Genomic DNA, 19,401 nt, shown 5'->3' on the forward strand with positions numbered 1-19,401 from the left:
GATTTTTACAAATTTAAAATAAAAAAAAACACATTGATTAAAAACAGAAAAAAGTAAATAAAATTTCAAGAGATAAGTATACTTTTTTTTTTAATTTACAACGCACTATCACGACAGTCACACTTTGACTGCTGAGCGAACTAAATTTCCCGCAGCACTGATTGGACAAGCAATGTCATGTGATCATCTGCAGCCAGTGATGGCCAAGTGGGCGTGTCATAATTAATTAACATGTTGAGTCACATGTGTCTTACCCTCCATGGCAGAGGCTTCGTCGAACCCCTGAGACGGCTCACTGAACCACTGCGGTTCGATGGAACCCAGGTTAAGAACCACTGCCATAGATTCGATGGCATAGAGGAAAGATGCCTCTATGCAAACTTATACATTGAAATATAATTCCACGCTCGATACTTATATGTCAGCAATACATTGCGAAATCATGTTACGAATTAAAATATAAAATTCATGAATATAAGTACAGTATAAAACTACAGTGAATACAGTTGGTGTAAACATTTCCTTATTTTAGAAAGAATTTGACTGTTTGGACAATGCAGCATCTGGCACCCTACTTGTATAAATAAAGCTGTGCAAACCAGTGAAAGCAGGAATGGGGGGGGGGGGGGTCACTAGGCCCCCCAAAAGCTTCAGCTGACTCCTTGACAACCTGCTGAGTAACATGAGCTCCAACTTGTCTGTCTTACACACAACCACTAAGTCAACAACTCTCGTACAAAGACCTGAGTACTGAGCAATCACACACACATAGGAGGCCCATTGAGACGAAATATTGAAATATTGAAGTACCCCCATCAATACTCCTTTTGGATAGAAACAAAACAAAAAGTGACAACTGTTGCGATTGTTGCACCCAATTTAGCATCGCTTGTCTTGATATACAGATTCAATCCTGACTTTCAAGTTCTTTTTGAATAACCATAGGCAATGAACTGCATATAAAATATCCTGGAAAACCTAGGAGTTCAATGTCTAGCTGTGTGTTGAGAACTGCACTAACATCTCTTTCTTGTACAGTGTGCATCACTGCAGTATAAATTTATGTAAAGTGTTTACCAGATGAGTGTGCGTACAGTAACTGAACAATGCAAATATCCATGTAGCATTTCGGGCCGTTACTAACTCTATTTCTGTTTTTGAAATTCTGTAGTTGCAATGTTGCCAGTGATTTGGAGGAATCACAGGGATGACTTGAAGCCTAAAAGTAACAAACCACATATGACATGGCTTTACTGCCACCATCTGTTTGACAGTTGGAGGTACAATGCGGCACTCAGTCCCTTCGTTATTTTTTGCAGTTGGTATTTCATGAAGTGACTATCTGCAGGTGCAAATCAACGTAAAGCTTTCTGGATTGGTGCCAGAGAGGGGTTCGGCTATTATTTTACAAATTTGCAAAACTACATGTTAGTAATCATCTATCGTTTTACTGTACATGTCAACAACAACGTTTTATGAAATAGATGCATGCAGTGGTGAGTGGTTAAAGGCGTTTGCCAAAGTCTTGAAGCAGTTTTATACGTGCCATGCACGTTTTTGGAATGTGGGAGGAACCCGGAGTACTCGGAGAAAACCCACACAGGCCCTGTGAAAACATGCAAACTCCACACAGGGAGGCCAGAGCTGGGATTGAACCTGATACCTTTACATTGTGAGGTAGACCTGCTAACCACTGGATCACCGGGCCGCCGGAAGCATTACATCGGTTTCAAAATATTGACAGCTGTGCCTAGAAGGAGGACTGAGCGAGTCCAAGCATGAGCAGCCTCCCACCAGCCGTACAGCGACACAGTTCAGAGTATTTTTACCTTATTGTAAAATATTGGCTGTTCGATGTCTGAGAGGGGACAACAGGCTCCGCCTGAAACACTGCCACCTAACCCGCACCCATCGACCTCATAGGGTGTAGGACGGTACTGGGTGGACTCTAGTGGTCCTGGGAGAGAAGCTACATTACATAATTTACCTTGGAAGATACTTACAACAGCCACTATGGTCGACGGAATGAGATTGTGGCATATGTTAGCATTTTTAGCACAAAGGTCAAACCCCTGTGCATCTCCCCCGCACCAGAAGCTTTGGTGCCTTGTTACATGGAATGCAGAAGTGCTGTGTGCATACAGTCCATTTAAGGGCCTATTTAATTAGACATTCTGTTTATTAATAATAATTAGATTTTTGAAAGTGTAACATTTTGTTTCGTTTCAGACAAAATAGCTTCAATAGTTCATATTTGTAGTCATCCTTTATATCCAAACTAAAGGCAATGCACTAGTGCAATGGATGCCAGCTATCTTAGCAATGCAAAGTAAATCGAGAGTGATACCTTTAAGAGCCGATAATGTCGCTGATGGTGGAGAGATACACTTGCCTGACTTATGTGCGGGCAGTGTGGGATCGTTTCTCGCTCAGTGACGATATGAATGTGGGTGTGAATGGTTGTTCATCTCTATGCCCTGTGACTGACTGGTTCAGGGCATTGTCCCCCTTCCGCCTGAAGTCTCCTGGGATAGGCTCCAGCACCCTCCCGCGACCCTTTTCAGGATAAGTGGTGGAATAATGATAGATTGTTATGTAGTCAATAGAAATAAACATAGATATTAGTTAAAAGCTCCATTTAAAAAAAATGGATCTTGAGTCTAGTTATCCGCAATGACATACAGTATTTCTCACTCATGCGTGTACGTGGAATGAAACTAATAATTAACAGATAAAATACGGGATGAGATACCTTTTTTCGATAAAGACACCCAACAAATGACTGTACATGACTGTACATACATAAAAAGGGGGGAACTACAGTGTTTCAGAGATGAAAATGGACTTTTCTGAAAATTCCGGGGAAAATAAATAAATAAATGACGTCACACACGACAACAGCTAAGCTAAATTAGCCGAGACGACACTCGAAGTCGGACGGACACGATTTTCTGCCAATCTGTGTTTTTCCCTTTTTGGCCAAATATATTTTTTACTACAACTGTCTTGTTGACGGCGTCTTTTATTCGTTCCACTGGGGTTTAGCAGGTGTGTTTATAAAGAGACGAAAATTGTTTGGGGACTATCTCCCGCATTCTAGTTGAGATGGTATAACCCAAGAGGCAAAATGACGCTTGCTACTGTTATTGCAAGTTGCCATTTGTTCTACTAAACCATTAGTCAAACGCCATCATGTCTTCTGCCGTTATTACACAAACAAAAATCTCTTTACTGTTACTAGTATTAGTGCCTCAATATGGCTACGCTCGTGAAAGCAATACAACGAACTCAAACGCGTCTTCGTTCAATGTTGTCAACTAATATCCGGATTAATTTTATGCAAATTTTCCTCAATTCTCCGGAGAAATTTTCATAGAAATTTGAAAAACCCGGAATTCCGGGAAAATCCGGAGGACTTTCATCTCTGAACTGTGTTTACAGCTTGAAGTGAACCATGTGGGACTTCAAAATTTAGCATTCCATCTGGAGATGGTGACGTCGTGTATGACGTCACTCATACACGAATTACAGGTTTACATTTTCAAGCAGAAAATCCGGTCACTATTTTGAGTTTGTGTCAGCTAAAGAAAATATGAAGGTACATTGTTGGTACACTCGCTCAGTCTCTGTGGGACTGTTGAAAAGTTCATTAAATCATGATTGCGTTATGCTATTCAATGCGCTGCGACATCAGGGGAGGAGATATTGCCAAGGTTCCAAAATACTACATAACAAAACAAGCCGTGTCTGGTTGCTGTACGACCTCATTATTGAAGTGCACTTTTAATTGCATTATTAAAACGGTATAAGCCGTTAACATGTTTAACTTTCCTTTTTTTGTTCATCATTGTGTGGCTGCACTTAATAACTCATGAGTTAAATAAATGAGGCATAGAAAATGAGTATGTGTCATGTCGTGTCAAGATTTGGGTTGTTTAATTATTTTGTATCACTCCATTATTGTAAATCAGCTATTCACGGTAACCACTATTTGCGATATGGTCACAAAATTAAAATGGAGACTTTAATTTTGTGTGCCCCTCCACTACATGAGTAATTACAACTAACTGAGAAGTAAAAAGTATATTAAAAGTAAAAAGTAACTTTTTACCCGACACAGACGGTAACATTCTTAAAAAAAAGTCTAATGCAAGTAACTAACTATTAATATGTAATACCTCACATGTTAGGAACCTGCCCAATACTGCTAATAGGACAACTGCGTAAAGTGAAGTGGACATTTTGGGATTATGTAGTGTGCCCAAGTGGCTATTAGGAATTATGCTGCCCAAACAGCTCGAGGACAATTCTTCTCTCTCAATTCTTCGTGCACCATCGTCAAAACCCGGAAATAATGGGCGTGCTCTGCTGTGTCGTCTGAAAGGGCGGTAGAATCGGATGATCCCCGAATGGGCGGAGACAAGTAGGAGGAAGCGGTAAGAGTGCTGACAGCCTCTAGGAACCGGTGTCGTGTATCTTCAGGCACTGTATCCCACATCCTTCCAGCGATAACACTGAGTTTTGACCCACCCCATCAAAAGAAGAGGACACACCCCTGCTCCTCTCAAAGATATCTTAAACCAGTGAAACCAGTTGACTTGTAATCGAAGCAACACTTGTGTGCTCGAGTTTCCAGAAGGGCCCGGGGATTAACGGGTAAACGACAGTGGGATGGAAACTCAGATCCATGTGCCTGTCGGCTCGCCGGTTATACGCAGGATTCACGTTTTTGTAGACGAGCACAATGTGACGGAAGGAGCAATGAAGATCATGAAAGAGCTGAGACCGGCGTGGGAGACGAACCATGTCAGGACCAAGGTTTGTCAACTGCGAAGCTAGCTGTGCGCTGTATGCTAGGCTAAACTAAGATTGGCAGTCGTGTGTAGTCGCTGCAGCATCACAAGGGAAGAGCAGAAGGACGACCCGAAAACCGTCTAATTCATCTATTTCTCACCACATCGGTTTACCTTTTTTGTCCGGTTACAAAGAAAAAATTATTTTGGGTTGAAAAATTGACTAAAAATGACCACAAGTGGTAACACTGGAAGACCCCATATAGCGACAAATGATTTCCAGTGAACATTAAGTTACCCCGGTCGTGTCTAAAATTTGGCCCACGGGCCATTTTCGGCCCATCATCCATTTTCATCGGCCCCTCAACATATACTCAAAGACTAGTTTAAAAAAAAAAAAACCAAAAAAAAATAAAGGTGGAGGTGGGCAAAGTGACACGGGAAGGTGTTGGAAAAATACGTCCCACTACTAATAAATTGGTTTATGTACTGCAGAGGATGTCTACATTTGCAAAGATACAACACATTTTTAAAAATCCATAATAATCACATAAATTCTCTGCAAAGCACATGTGATGCCACTTTAGAAGCAAAAATTGTGAATTCCACTTAATGCTCGGTTTCAAGGTGCAATTTATGAATATTGACGACCCTCACTCTTGCTTGCTTCCTTATTACATACGACCCTCTTCAAAAGTATTGGAACGGCAAAGTCAATTCCCTAGTTTTTGTTGTACACTGAAGACATTTGGGTTTTATTAGACAAAAGTTCATTTGTCCAGCTTTTATTTGATGGTATTTACATCTAGATCTAAATGATGGAATGTTCTGAAAAAGAGACACTACTGGTGTGCTGATCAGCATTCATCAAAGAGTTACTAACAGCAGTTGATGACAGAAACCACTCAGCAAAAAGAATTGGAAAGCCACATTTGATTTTGCAAAGTACAGAGATGAGGCACAAAAGTTTTGGAACAAAGTTATGGACAGATGAGATCAAGATTAACCAGTAAAACAGTGATGGAAAGGCCAAAGTATGGAGAAAGAAAGGATTTGCTCATGATGCAAAACAGACAAGCTCATTTGTGAATGGATGGTGGAGGTTGTATGGCTGCTTCTGGAACGGGCTCACCAGTTTTTGTTGATGACAGTTGGAGGAGAAGGAATTCTGAAGTCTACAAAAACATTTTGTCTAAAAATTTCCAGAGAAACACATCCTAACTAATTGGGAGGAGCTTCATTGTGAAGCAAGACAATGATCCAAAACACTGCCAACACAACACAGGACATAATTGGGGAAAAAAGTGAGAGGTCCTAGACTGGCCAAGTCAAGTCACCTGCCTGTAACCCAATAGACTAATAGAGAATGCATTTCATCTCCTTAAGGGGAGACTGAAAGGTGAAACTCACCACAAACAAACAATAACAGAATGAGGCCTGGAAATGTATTTCAACTGCAGTCTGCTACAATCTTGTGAAGTTGATGGGTTGCAGGCTTGATGTAGTTTTTGTAACTAAGGGTTATGCCATCATATATAAATCAATAACGTTGATTCCAATACTTTTGCTCACTTGAAAAGCGGGTGGATTCAAACAAAAGCTGCGCTGTTTTGTGAGTTGTTAACCAAAATGAGATGTAATTACTGACAGAAAAGTAGGACTTGTGAACTTCTATCTTATTATCTTTTGACGTGAAAGCCAAATGTTTTCAGTGTACAACGAAAGCAAAGGAATTGAAAATGTAATTGCCATACTTTTGGAGGGGACTGTACTTCATACGAAAAAAAGGTATGCTAATGAAGACAAATATTCATCATGCATTCTGTAACGTCCTTAAAGTGGTGTGAGTTGTTACTTGTATATTGTCTGTACAGTTACAATTTTTTTACTCGACCCACAATGGGGAAAAATGGACAAATCAGATTTTTTGAAATGGGGTTTTAACTTCCATCCATTAAAAAACAGGATTTTTTTCCCCCAAATTGACAGTGTATGATATTGCACAAAAAAATTATCATTCAATATTTGGATTTAATCCGTATCATGTCAGAAAATTGGCAAAATTAATCATTTTTTTCCAAAGTAGAAATGGTTGCAAATGTCATATTCTAAAAAACAAAAAATCCCACAAAGATAATCAGCCTGCTTTTGTGAAAGACTACAGAAATTGGAGATTTCACTCTTGAGGCTGAAATTCCAAGGAGTTGACACTTTACAATCAAGATTTTTCATTGATTAATTGAAAGTGCTATATTAAATATTTATATATTGTATTCTCAAAAATAAGTCAATCATTGCACCTCTATTCAAGACTTAATCATCCTCAAATTACAGTAAATCAAACTTGAATGAAATACATTCCCCTCCATGTAAAAAAAAAAAAAAAATTTTTTTCATAAACAGACAAAGGTACCCGCAGATAAATGACAGTCCTGCAGTCATGGGAGCTCGAACAACCTCCTCACCCCCACGTGAACCTTGGCTGAATGTTTACGTCTGTCTGCCTCCAAAGTTGCTGTCTGTCGACATATTGGTCAATGGTGTTAGCGGTGTATTGTGTGGCAGGTGGAAGGGATCAGTCACGTAGTAGACAACTGTGTTTTTGCCAGTGTGTCGACAGTCATAACAAGGATGGCTAGACATCCACCTTTGTGGTTGGCCATGTATGGAATGCCAGATATGTGGTAGTGAGCGCCTGAGATTTGACATACAGTCCGTGTCCATGTTGTGTTGACTGTAGTCAAGTTGGATGTTTTGCCCCACAGGGTTCCATTTCGCTTTTATTTTTGAGCACTTACCGTATTTTCCAGATTATAATTAGCTCCGCAATAGAAGTTGCACCAGCCATAAAATGCATAATAAAGAAGAAACAAACATTTATAAGTCACAGTGGAGTATGTCATATTTTTGTGGGAAATTTATTGGATAACATCCAACATTAAGAACAGACATGTCATCTTGAAAGGCAGATAAAAATATAGAACAGACTGAATCAGTGTGCGACTTGCTAACATTACGTGATGTATAAACAACGAATGGAGAACGTGCCTGGTGTGGTCACGAAACATATTAAGAGTTATTCAGATAACTATAGCATAAAGAACATGCTAAGACATTTACCAAACCATCAGTGTCACTCCAAATCACGAAATCCAATGAAATCTTCACCCTTGGTGTCACTTTTAAACAAATCGTCTTCTACGTCGCTTACATCAGACTCATCGTCAATATATCAACACAGGCCTAGAGCACCCTCTTGCTGTTTAATGTGAAAATAACATGATATAATAATTTCACATATAAGATAAGATAAGAAAACCTTTATTAGTCTCGCAATGGAGAAATTCCCAATTCACAGCAGCAAAGTTATGAAAGGAAGAAGTAGAACAACAAAATATAGGAGCTGCTGGAAAGGCAGCCACTCTCGCGGCGCCATTTTGTATAATAATAATAATAATAATACATTTTATTTATAAGCGCCTTTCAAAACGCGTCTGGCTGCCGCTGCTCACCCGCACTGTGGTTTTATTGTTCTTGTTCCTGATTGTAAAGTGTCCTTGAGTGTTTTGAAAGGCGCTTATAAATAAAATGTATTTTTATTATTATAAGCATATAAATCACTCCAGAGTATAAATCGCACCCCCATCCAAACTATGACGCCCCCCCCCCCGCGACTTATAGTTCAGAAAATACGGTAGTTAAATCTTAATTACGTGAGACCCCGTCTCAAAAAGAATATTAAATAGCGACTGAAACATTGTATTCCAGTCATCTCGCATTTTCTTTTTGGAATTTTTCAAATCATGCCAGTTCTCACATTATTTACTCTATTACAGCCTTCTTCCTCAACTGGCGGACCGCGATCCACGACCGGACTGCCGACCTCCTCTGTCCGGACCCTCGGCAAATTGTATAAAATAATAAATTATAAAGTGATTTTTACGTTATACATTTTATATTTGTGGACTATAATCTGCGCATTACCGCGATCGCTTGTTAAAATTATCCGTTGTATTCTTTGCCTGCACTAACAGATGTATTGCACAGGACTGCAGCAGTGCGACTGTGTGTTGTATAATGTTTGACTAACTGGAGACCCTGGCTGAGCAGGGCATGTCGCCGATAACGATGCGCTGATTGGCTCCTCTGAACTTAAGGTGTGCCCATACATAAGCGTCAGCACGCGTCTATCCCAATACACACGCATTCAAAATGGATGATTGTGTCAGGAAACAGACGCATGCGCGACGCCACAGTTGTGCTCACAGCTTCAGTCCAGGAGAGCCGGCGCACACAATTAGACAAGACCAATCGCTGGAGGTTTCGATTGTGTGCAGTTTTGCTCCCGTCTACCCGGGGATCTTTGCAGCTGTTTAACAGCAGAACAACGCACATGTTAAATGAACATCACAATGGCGTCCTCAAATAATATTTGCATGCCTCAGACATTGCATTCACCTTTAGTGGAAGAACAGCACAGGACATTCCTGTGCTCCCTTGTGTCAGTATTTAAAATGGTTCTTAACTCCTCTTCTGATATATTTTTCAGTGATTTCAGAGGGGATGTGAAAAGGGGAATTGTACAAATGATAAGGATATTGTTGTTTTCATATTTAGTATTTATTTTGGTAAAATGAGTTTTTTGTTTTGTTTTTGTTAAATTAAGGGGAAAAAAAGACAACTACTGTTTAACAAAGTTAAAGTAAAAATGTCTTATTTCCCTAAAAGGGCTATTTCTATTATTAATAAGCAGGCACAACTTAACAAAATAAAAGAGTTCCTGTGCCTCAACACAATACCTCTCATCATTTGCTGTGTACTGGCAAAGTGAATAATTGTTATTTTCATGCACCCTATTATTGGTTGGTTGTGAGGAGTGTTGATTTGTATAAGCTTGGCTTAACCCTACTAAATGGGCATATAGCCCTGCTCCCCATGACCGCCGTGCATGGGACCGGACCTTGGTCTTATTAAAAAAAAAAAGTGGACCTACAGCATTTCTAGTTGAGGACCACTGCTCTATTATATACTATATACTCAAACACATATATACACACACACACACACACACACACACACACACACACACACACACACACACACACACACACACGCATACACGTTTGAGTCTTGGCCTTCCCACACCCGCCGGTGTCTATCTCTCAAGCCTGTCTGAAAAAAAGTGCATACCTTTTCTTTGTTTTTTTCCTTCAGTTATTCACTGATGGGACAACCAACAAACTGGTGGGCTGCTACGTGGACGATAATCCAGAAGATGTGGTTTTGGTGCGTGTTTATGGCAACAAAACGGAGCTAATTGTGGACAGAGACAATGAGCTTAAAAGCTTTCAGGTACGTTTAATCTTCTAGTGTGTCAAAATGCTAAGGTGTTCCCCTCAGTGTTGTTCCACTTATGAAAGTGGATGTGTGTTATTTTTCACCTCCAGGTGCTGCATGCTAATGGTTGTGCTCCCCGTCTTTACTGCACATTTCAAAATGGCATATGTTACGAATACATGCAGGGGGATGCTCTTGGGACACAAGATGTTAGGGATCCTTCTTTACTCAGGTATGGACCTCCAAACACCACTCATATATATACACACACACACACACACACACACCATATTTTCCGCACTATAGGGCGCTTCGGAGTATAAGGCGCATCTTCAATAAATGGCCTATTGTAAAATGGTTTTCAAATATCGTGTGCACAGCATTCTAAGGCGCATAGAATAGAAGCTACAATAGTGGCTATGGTTGCAGAACATTTAAAGTACTACGTCCAAGAAATATAAATATATAAATATTGATCCATATTGTGTCCATTGATCCTCCCTCAGTGTATGTAGCATGAAGCACGACACAAAGTCCATAAAAATACAGGGTTTATTCCTTGGCAACCCATGAGAACTGGTCACAAACACGGACATGAAATATCTAACTACAAATGGTATTACAAAACAATAAATGAAAGACAAAAATGAAGACAATTGATTCAACAAAAAGGCACCCAAATCTCGTTGCCTTACATCCACAAGGGGCTAAGTATCGTGAGAAGTCTTGCTTGTCTCCTTCTTCCTTCATTTAGTCAGTAATTAACTATGCTTTTGGTGTCATCTTACTTTCATAATGGCTGTGCAGAGTTCACAAAGTAGTTGTCTGTTTGAGTGTGTGTTGGCAAATGCACATGTGAAGTAATGTCGGGCAGAACCCTTTTACGTTACAATTGGTTCCTGCTAATCGCCGTTATATGGCATACGAACACGAACAAGACAAACAACTTAATGGGGAATATAAAGAGACTGTAACACCAGATATAAGGTGCATTGGATTACAAGGCGCACTGTCGGCTTTGGTAGAAATTGAATGCTTTTAGGTGTGCCTTTTCGTGCGGAAAATATGGTAATAATATTTACAGTCTTTGCAGTAGGCTATTAAAGGGGATGTATAACGCCAAAATACACAAAGGATAAAGGATGACAACACACTTAAAATCTAAATATTAATATTTGCATGCGCATGTCTTCCCACAGACTGATTGCTGGAGAAATGGCTCGCGTCCACGCCATTCATGCGCATAACGGATGCATCCCGAAGCCCAATCTCTGGATTAAGATGCAAAAATACTTTTCCCTTGTGGCTACAGAGTTCACAGAACAAGCTTCCAACATAAGGTGAGATGTTTTTTCTCAACTGTTAGTTAGAAGACAACTTCTGGGATTCATGAAAGGCTTGAAAAAGATCATTTCACCACCACCACACTCCCAAGTTTAATTTAGTCAATTCATTTCAATGTTCCAGAGTCTGTGGTGGATGTTAACCTTTTGGAATCTCTGAAGCACTCTTTTTAAAAATACCAGCCTGGCATTATCATCCTGGAAAACGCCCATGCCGTCAGGGAAAAAAAGACTTCTCTCACAGTCCTTCCAGGATAGTTTTTATCTCAATGGTTGAATGAATCTCCTTAATTAGTAATTTGCCTGATTTCTGTTCTTTGCATATTTATCACACACAGATTTCAATTCATCAAACCGGTTTTAATCACACAGAGGCAACCCAAGGAACTAGAAAATGCAGTTTCTAAATGCCAATTAAATTTATTTAGACACACACATACACACACACACACACACACACCCTACCTGTCCCGATATGAAAAACTAATTGCCCCCCCCCGCCGAGCCTACTAATGGGTTGTGTTTGTGCCGCCCTTGGCAGCAATAACTGAAATCAAGTGTTTGCGATAATTGGTGATGAGTCTTTCACATCGCTGTGGAGGAATTTTGGCCCACTCTTCTTCTCAGACTTGCTTCGCAGACTTGCTTCACAAGGGTTGGAGCTGTTTTCTAGCATGAACTGCACGTTTAAAGTCACACCATAGCATCTCAATTGGATTTAAATTGACTTGGCCACTCCAAAAACGTAATTTAGTTTTTTTATTTAGCCATTCAGAAGTGGACTTGCTGGTGTGTTTCAAATTGTTGTCCTGCTGCATGATCCAAAAGCGCTTGAGTTTGAGGGTGCAAACTGATTGTCGGACGTTCTCCTTCAGGATTTTCTAGTAGACGGCAGAGTTCATTGTCCCATCAATCACAGCAAGTTGTCCTGGTCCTGAGTAAGCAAAGCAGCCACAGACCATCACCCTGCCACCACCATGCTTCCATGTTGCCATGATGTTCTTTTTACCAAATACAGTCAAACCTCGGTTTTCGACCATAATCCGTTCCAGAAAGCTGTTCGAAAACCGAATTGTTTGAAAACCGAAACCACGCTCTTTTTAATAAAAACATCTTTATTGAAGACGTCTGTTCACAATGGAACGCTACACGAGGAAGCGTCACTTCCTCGTGTAAGGAAGGCGAGAGGAGTCAAATGGCGCATTCAAGTGCGCTCAGTTTGTTCGAGAACCGAAATTCGGTCGTCATCCGAGGCATAAAAAAACTCGAAATTTTTGGTCGAAAACCGATTTGGTCGAGAACAGAGACGTTCGAAAACCGAGGTTTGACTGTACATCCATTTTTTACCTCATACGTAACGAGACGCACGACTTCCAATAAATTACATTTTTAACCCATTAGTCCACAATTTTCCTAAAGTCTTGAGGATCATCAAGATTTCGTTTGGCAACTGTGAAATAAGCCTTTTTGAGATGTTTTGGACAGCAGTGGTTTTTGCCTTTGAACTCCCCCATGGATGCCATTTTTGACCAGTGTCTTTCTTATAGAAGAGTCGTGAACACTGACCTGAACTGAGGTCAGCGAGGTCTAGAGTTCTTTAGGTTTTGTTGATGTGGTTCTGAAAAGAAGTTGTAAGGTTGACTGTATGAGAAACTCACATCATCTCATTTCAATTAGTGCTTTTCAAGTCTCTACTCAACACACAAACCTCATTGGCTGATGTTCTAATTATGCCATTGACGCAGTATCCACAAGTATACAAGTGATCTTCGCTTTAATGTTCCCAAGTGCCAACATAAGATGTTTATGGTTCCAAATGGTGCGCAATGAACTCGTTTTTTCAGCGACATATGCTCTCAGGCACCACAAGAAGGCACACTCAGTTACTGGCCAAATGAATGTTTTTCACTTGTTTGTTTTATATTTATGGCCTAGAATGTTTTTCTAAGAAATATTTCCTCTCAGTGCGATTTAACTTCAGTGTTAGCTTAGGTTAATGATAGACTACTGCGCTTTTCCATTTACACATAGTTAGGTTATGTCATCGCCAAAGGAACGTAACACAATTATAGAGCAAGGACCCCCTGTACTCCTTTCGAGTGAATTGGTGTTTGCTCATTTGACTTTGTTGGATGCTGTACAATTGTTGCTACAAGATTAGACTCGTAGCGCAACTGAAAAAGCTGACTGATGTGTAACTCCTTCTTCGCATTGTGCGCCTTATTATCAATTTAGAATCCAGAAGGAAGTGCCAAGCAAGGAGTTGCTGGAGCAGGAGATGCTATGGATGAAGGAGCATCTCTCTACACTGGGGTCGCCTGTGGTGCTCTGCCACAATGACCTGCTCTGCAAGAACATAATACACAACAGCAAAGACGGTACCGATACATTTTCCTACTTTAGTGCTGACTTTTAATTCATTAATTGTGCAACTGATGAATGTAGCCGTCTGACCTGCCAAGCATAATGTTGAGTTTGCAGGTGTACATGGAATGCACTGACAACCTCCTTGTCTTGTCTTTCAGCTCACGTTCGGTTCATAGACTATGAGTACTCCAGTTACAACTACCAGGCTTTCGACATTGGCAACCACTTCAACGAATTTGCAGGTTCGTGACCTTTTCTATCCATGTTCAATGCACAGGCCTTATCTGCCATGTATATGTCCTTTGACAACAGTGCACACAGGAGGGCAACAAATATATCTTATTGCAGTCTATTTAGCTTTTTATTAAATCTGATCTTCACATTGCAAACACAAATGGGACATCTAATGCAGGGGTCCCCAACCGCCGGTCCGCGGACCGGTACCGGTCCGCCGGGCATTTGGTACCGGGCCGCACAGAAAGAACTTGCCTTAATTCCGTTTTATTTATTTCGGAATCCGAAAGATGTTTTATTTTGAAAAACTACCGGATTCCCCGTTACATCCATCTGTGTCACGCTTGACACACGTCAAGCCATGCTTCTCCATCACGTGACCGATTACTTCAAAACAAAACACAGAAGCTCGCAAAATGGGTAAAAAAACTGCTGGAGATCGCAAATCACGGCGGCCTTAAAAGTACGTTCGAGACAACTGGATTAAAGTTATGGCTGAATACTCTGAGATCGCCACAATAGCACTGTTGCTATTTCCGACATCCTACCTGTGTGAGGCGGGGGGTTTCTGCAGCAACGGCGACGAAAACAAAATTACCAAGTAGACTCGACATAAACCACACACTTGAGGTGTCATTGTCTCCTATTACCCCGAGATGGGACCGTCTGGTTGCAGAAAATCAAGCTCGGTGCTGTGGTGAGTCGTCATTTTCATGCACTTTGAATTTGCGTTGTATCGGATTTTGAAGGCATTAAACATTGCCGTAGCGATCGGAGTGTTGCGGCCAGATTAGACGCTCCTTGTGTTTGTTATTATATTTCGAAAATGCCACAGTTTTCATGCAGCTCATACCATATTATTTGTTGTATTATTTCCGCCACACCTTAAATGCCGGCCCCTGAAAATATTGTCTGACATAAACCGGTCCGTGGGGCAAAAAAGGTTGGGGGCCCCTGATCTAATGTGACCGGAACATGTCCGGGATTCTGCACACAAAGCACAATATCAAATGACACTCAACCCCCCGATTTCCCCCCCCCAAAAAAAGGTGTCATGTCCCGAAAGTAAATACGGTTCCCTCTTGTCATGACAGAGGAGCGAGGCGGGAGGAGGTAGAAATATTTTGGGGGATATGTGGCGACGCTTCTCGATCTCCTCATTTCAAGCAGATGTCGACTAAAGATGAAGTCACGTCATTGCCCCATGAAACGAATGACCCGTCTGCCTGGCTGAATCAATACTATCACCACAAATGTCCACTTTACAACATTTTTGATGCTGTGTGTTGTCGCAATCAATCATTTTTCCTGAGTTGAGGGGGTGCATAGCGCATATGAAGCGGACACGTACTTCCTGATCCTGCATCACAGCGAGGCCCATTTCAAATCCGCTCATTTCTGCATGCTTTTGCTTTTCAAAGGCTATTGCATGCAAACGCCAAACTGCATAGATGTCAATCTTAAACCATGTCACAAACTCATATGGACATTTCTTATGCATAATCTCATGGGGGAAAAAATTAATTATGATGAAAGGGCCCCTTTTGAGCAAAGCAAGATGGTACGACACGGCATGACAGATCCTGGTTTGATTTTGTGACTAGGCATGGCAGAGCTGGACTATGGCCTGTACCCAAGTCCGGAGATGCAGATGGACTGGCTCAGATTCTACCTGCAAGCTTATAAACTTTTCACCAAGAAGACAGAAGAGGTCAGCGCTAAAGAACTAGAGACACTCTATGTGCAGGTCAACAAGTTTGCTCTGGTAAGGAAGCCTACTTCAGTATGAACACAAGTCTCATCCACCCATTAAAACACACTCTGACATCCCCGAACGACACTGTCTCTTTGAAGGCTTCTCACTTCTTTTGGGGTTTCTGGGCCCTCATTCAGGCCAAATACTCCTCTATCGACTTTGACTTCCTCAGGTAAGTATGTGTGAGTGTGTGTCAGAAAATGTTCAGAATCAAAAGGAACGTGTTTATTTGGATGTGAACTTTTGCCTTCAGATCGTGACTGCACGATTGGCAGATTTTGCAACCCAACCTGCTAAACTTGCTTGGTGGGTTGAAGTTTATGGAAAGCAAAATAGCATGTGACACACTGTCAATTTAATTTGCCATTTAAAAATCGACAAAACGCTGTTAACTCCTGAAAAGGGGAAGCTCTTCTCACAATACAGAAGCATATTATTGTGGCATATACTGTAAGTGATATTGTCTACTCAACTATAGAGAGCACTTAAAAAAAAACCCACCACTGCATACAAAGTGCTGTATACAGCGGTAGAGCAAAATTAATTCATACAACAAACAAAATATGAATTACGAAGACAGTTAAAAGCACAAAAACAATAATGCTAAAGTCAAGTCTCACGTTGAGTCAAAAGCCAAAGAATAAAAATGAGTTTTAAGACTAGTTTTAGGAATGGGCAGCGAAGAGGGGGGTTGCCGAACTTTCAGTGGGAGGTCATTCCAAAGAGAGGGACAGGCAACGGAAAGGCTCGATCCACTCTGAGCTTCCACTTAGCTCTTGGTACCCCTAACTGGTACGCAGACCCCAGGCACCAGGCAGGGGTGGAGGAGCTCAGAGAGGTAAGGTGGGGCGAGGCCATTTAAAGATTTGAAAACAAATACTAGGATCTTAAAAAGAACTATGCCGGAGTAGGAGTTTATATGCTCCCTCTTACGAGTACCAGTCAAGAGGTGAACAGCAGTATTCTGGAGCAACTGGAGATGCTTAATGGAGGCTTGGCTGACTCCAAAGTAAAGTGCCTTACAGTAATCCAGCCAGGACGTGACAAAGGCATGAATTACTGTTTCAAAGTGCTCATGAGAAAGGAGGGAATTTTACTTTAGCCAACTGCCTAAGATGAAAGAATCTGGATTTAACAACGGCACCAATTTGCCGGTCCAGTTTAAAACTACTGCGCAGTTTAAGACCCAAGTTCGAGATTGTTGGCTTTAGATAAGGAGCCAGGGGTCGTCAAGTTCCACTATGCAAAGTGAACGTTTGAAAATCATTCAATCTCTGAAACAATGTGACTTTTGCACGTGATACTTAGTTGTGACAGTGCCAAAAGCAAATCAGTTAGTCCAACGATGAACAGCTGTGGACCTTTTTTTATTGGAACTACGATCTTTAAGATGTTTCTCTGTACCCACGTGGTGTTTGTGTCTCCCAGGTACGCCGTGTTGCGTTTCAATCAATACTTCAAGATCAAGCCCACGGTGATGGCCTTGCAGATTCCAGAGTGAGAGGAAATGGAAGGCCAACATTATTGGGAGCTCTTCTTTCGGGGGCCAAAGATTATTTGGACTCCTGCTTTTTCTTCATGGCACTTTGCTCTGGAGCAAGCCCGAAAAGCTGACTTCATTCCTCCCAAATGTAGCTCAATATTTGTGACGATGTGTCTTATTCGTCTGACCAACACTGGATGTCTTGCTTCCAGGCAGCTGAACTCTCACTTCGTGTTTGAGTTTGAGAGAGCTTACTTTTTACAAAGAATATGTGCCACTTCCTTGTAATGGAAGTCACGAGAGAGGCATTTGTGTTGAACGCTCCTGTTCCATCGCCAGGTACCTTCTCTCTCTGCTCGACGAGGCTCCTCTCACCACTGAGAATTACGCACACATAATTGTCCTCTGGGTTCTGCAGCGCTTATTTTATTTTTTCTACTGTGCAGTGCTCTGAATCAGTGCCTCAAGCAACCATTAATAAGTGCTTAAGTGGAACGAGCCACGTAGGTGTGGCATTATTCAGTCTGTGGAGTGTGCATTTGACACCATTGCTTCCTTTTATTGTGTCATCCAATTTTCATTCTCTGGTGCTAAATTTTAGCGAAACCGCTGCTGCTACTACTTCTCAGTATCCCAAACATTGTGGGATTTCTCAAAAAAAAAAAAAATGTTTGGGAATCTGCAAAATGGAAAAGCTCTTTGGACACCTTGGAGCTGTCAACGGAGGGGAAAAGCAGCGCGTGCGCATTTCTACGTTTATTGGAAGACTTGTTCAGCATCTCAGGTGAAGCAACTGCATCGACTGTACAGTGACGCTGCTGCATGAACTTAGATGGGCTCTGACCTTGAACTGCTTTTTTTTCACCACCTTGACTTTTATGGTCGCAGTGAGCCGCTCTGTTGATCTTTCCGTCGAAACTTTCCAGACCTCATGGAAAATCACCACCTCAGTCACCTGAGCTGAGGAAAAGTTCCCGCCGGCCGCATCCTTCTCCTCACTTTGCTTTCAAGGCCATTGAATTTAAACAATCCCTAAAAATGCTCTTGACGACCCCCAAAAAATCGACTGCTCCAGAAAATATTTCACGGAACCTCACAATCTTAAACCTGGATCTTGGCTTGTTGATTAACATTGTTTGCCCTTATCTTTTACATCAACTAATGTATTGTCAACTAATGTGGTTAAATGAGTGTTGGTGGTGGAAAGTCAGTCAAGGGTGGTTGAGGTTTTTGCACTTTTTGCTAAGCTAAACTAGCAAGGTGTGTTTGTTTAGAACCCTTTTTTGGCGGGGGGGGATGCTGGGTCAGGTGATAAAAACTCAACAAGAAAAGTGAAATACTGTACCAATGATGCATTTGATTCGTCTTATTTATTGAGGGGAAACATGTTGAAATCATACTGAAAAGCTTAGTTTGCTTGCATTGCACTTCATTTAAGGTTTGGATGTGACGCCGTGTGTGACACTTGACATGATTGACGAATCACTATACAGATTAATTTATTTTTCCTTTCGATGTACTTTTTCTAAATACAGTACTTGACAGGAAAAAAGATAAACCCGGTGATGTCTGCAGGCATGTACGTGATAAATGGACTCACTGACTGCTAAAAGATGTACAAAGATGAAGGCTGTAAATATCATCTTGAGAAATATTGTCAATTGTTTCTGTGCATTGATTCTTTACACTATTGTTGGACTTACGAGATGTATTTAACATTTATTTACTAGTCTTATTAAAATGTATTCAATAAAACATGCCGATTGAGTGTGTTTTATTACCTTTAACCAAACCGCATACACACGTTTGCTCGTGTCCCTCGACGATGTCACCAGGCAGCAGAAGGAAACAGAATCAGAATCATTCTTCCAGGACAACTTGAGTAGCGCTATGTAGAAACATACAAGGAATTTGTCTCCAGCGGTTTGAGTCACTCTAGTATTACAGTAACAAACAACTACAGTATCACCAAAAGAATATTTAGGATGCAACACATACTTGAAGCAAGGAGAGTACCGTATTTTTCGGATTATACATCGCTCCCGATTATAAATCGCACCAGCCAAAAAATGCATAATTAAGAAGGAA

General features: G+C 41.1%; 1 protein-coding gene across 3 annotated transcripts; it reads left to right on the plus strand.

Moving 5' to 3' along the window:
* Positions 1 to 4,424: 4,424 nt before the first annotated feature.
* etnk2 (ethanolamine kinase 2) lies at positions 4,425 to 19,081 on the plus strand. Of its 3 annotated transcripts, none has more exons than XR_002169401.1 (10): positions 4,425 to 4,818; positions 10,008 to 10,145; positions 10,241 to 10,362; positions 11,330 to 11,470; positions 13,709 to 13,851; positions 13,999 to 14,082; positions 15,679 to 15,839; positions 15,929 to 16,002; positions 17,259 to 18,097; positions 18,202 to 19,081. XR_002169401.1 is itself a non-coding variant. In XM_019879602.1 (10 exons), the coding sequence occupies exons 2-10, from the start codon at positions 4,762 to 4,764 to the stop codon at positions 17,329 to 17,331; spliced, it is 993 nt and encodes a 330-aa protein (XP_019735161.1). In that variant the 5' UTR covers positions 4,425 to 4,656; positions 4,736 to 4,761; the 3' UTR covers positions 17,332 to 19,081. The 3 variants fall into 3 exon arrangements, 2 of the variants coding, with proteins under 2 accessions (XP_019735161.1, XP_019735150.1); XM_019879602.1 differs by having other exon boundaries at positions 4,425 to 4,656; positions 4,736 to 4,818; positions 17,259 to 19,081; XM_019879591.1 differs by having other exon boundaries at positions 17,259 to 19,081.
* The last annotated feature ends 320 nt before the right edge of the window (positions 19,082 to 19,401 follow it).

The sequence above is a fragment of the Hippocampus comes genome, unplaced genomic scaffold (genome assembly GCF_001891065.2).
Source record: "Hippocampus comes isolate QL1 unplaced genomic scaffold, H_comes_QL1_v1.1 scaffold205, whole genome shotgun sequence".
In the NCBI taxonomy this organism is placed as follows: Eukaryota; Metazoa; Chordata; class Actinopteri; order Syngnathiformes; family Syngnathidae; genus Hippocampus; species Hippocampus comes.

Excerpts from the sequence above, each read along its gene's own strand:
- etnk2 (XM_019879591.1), top strand. The coding sequence starts at position 4,672 with ATGGAAACTCAGATCCATGTGCCTGTCGGCTCGCCGGTTATACGCAGG. Across the intron at positions 10,363-11,329 it reads AGGGATCCTTCTTTACTCAG|ACTGATTGCTGGAGAAATGG; the intron begins GTATGGACCTCC and ends GTCTTCCCACAG. Across the intron at positions 11,471-13,708 it reads GAACAAGCTTCCAACATAAG|AATCCAGAAGGAAGTGCCAA; the intron begins GTGAGATGTTTT and ends TTATCAATTTAG.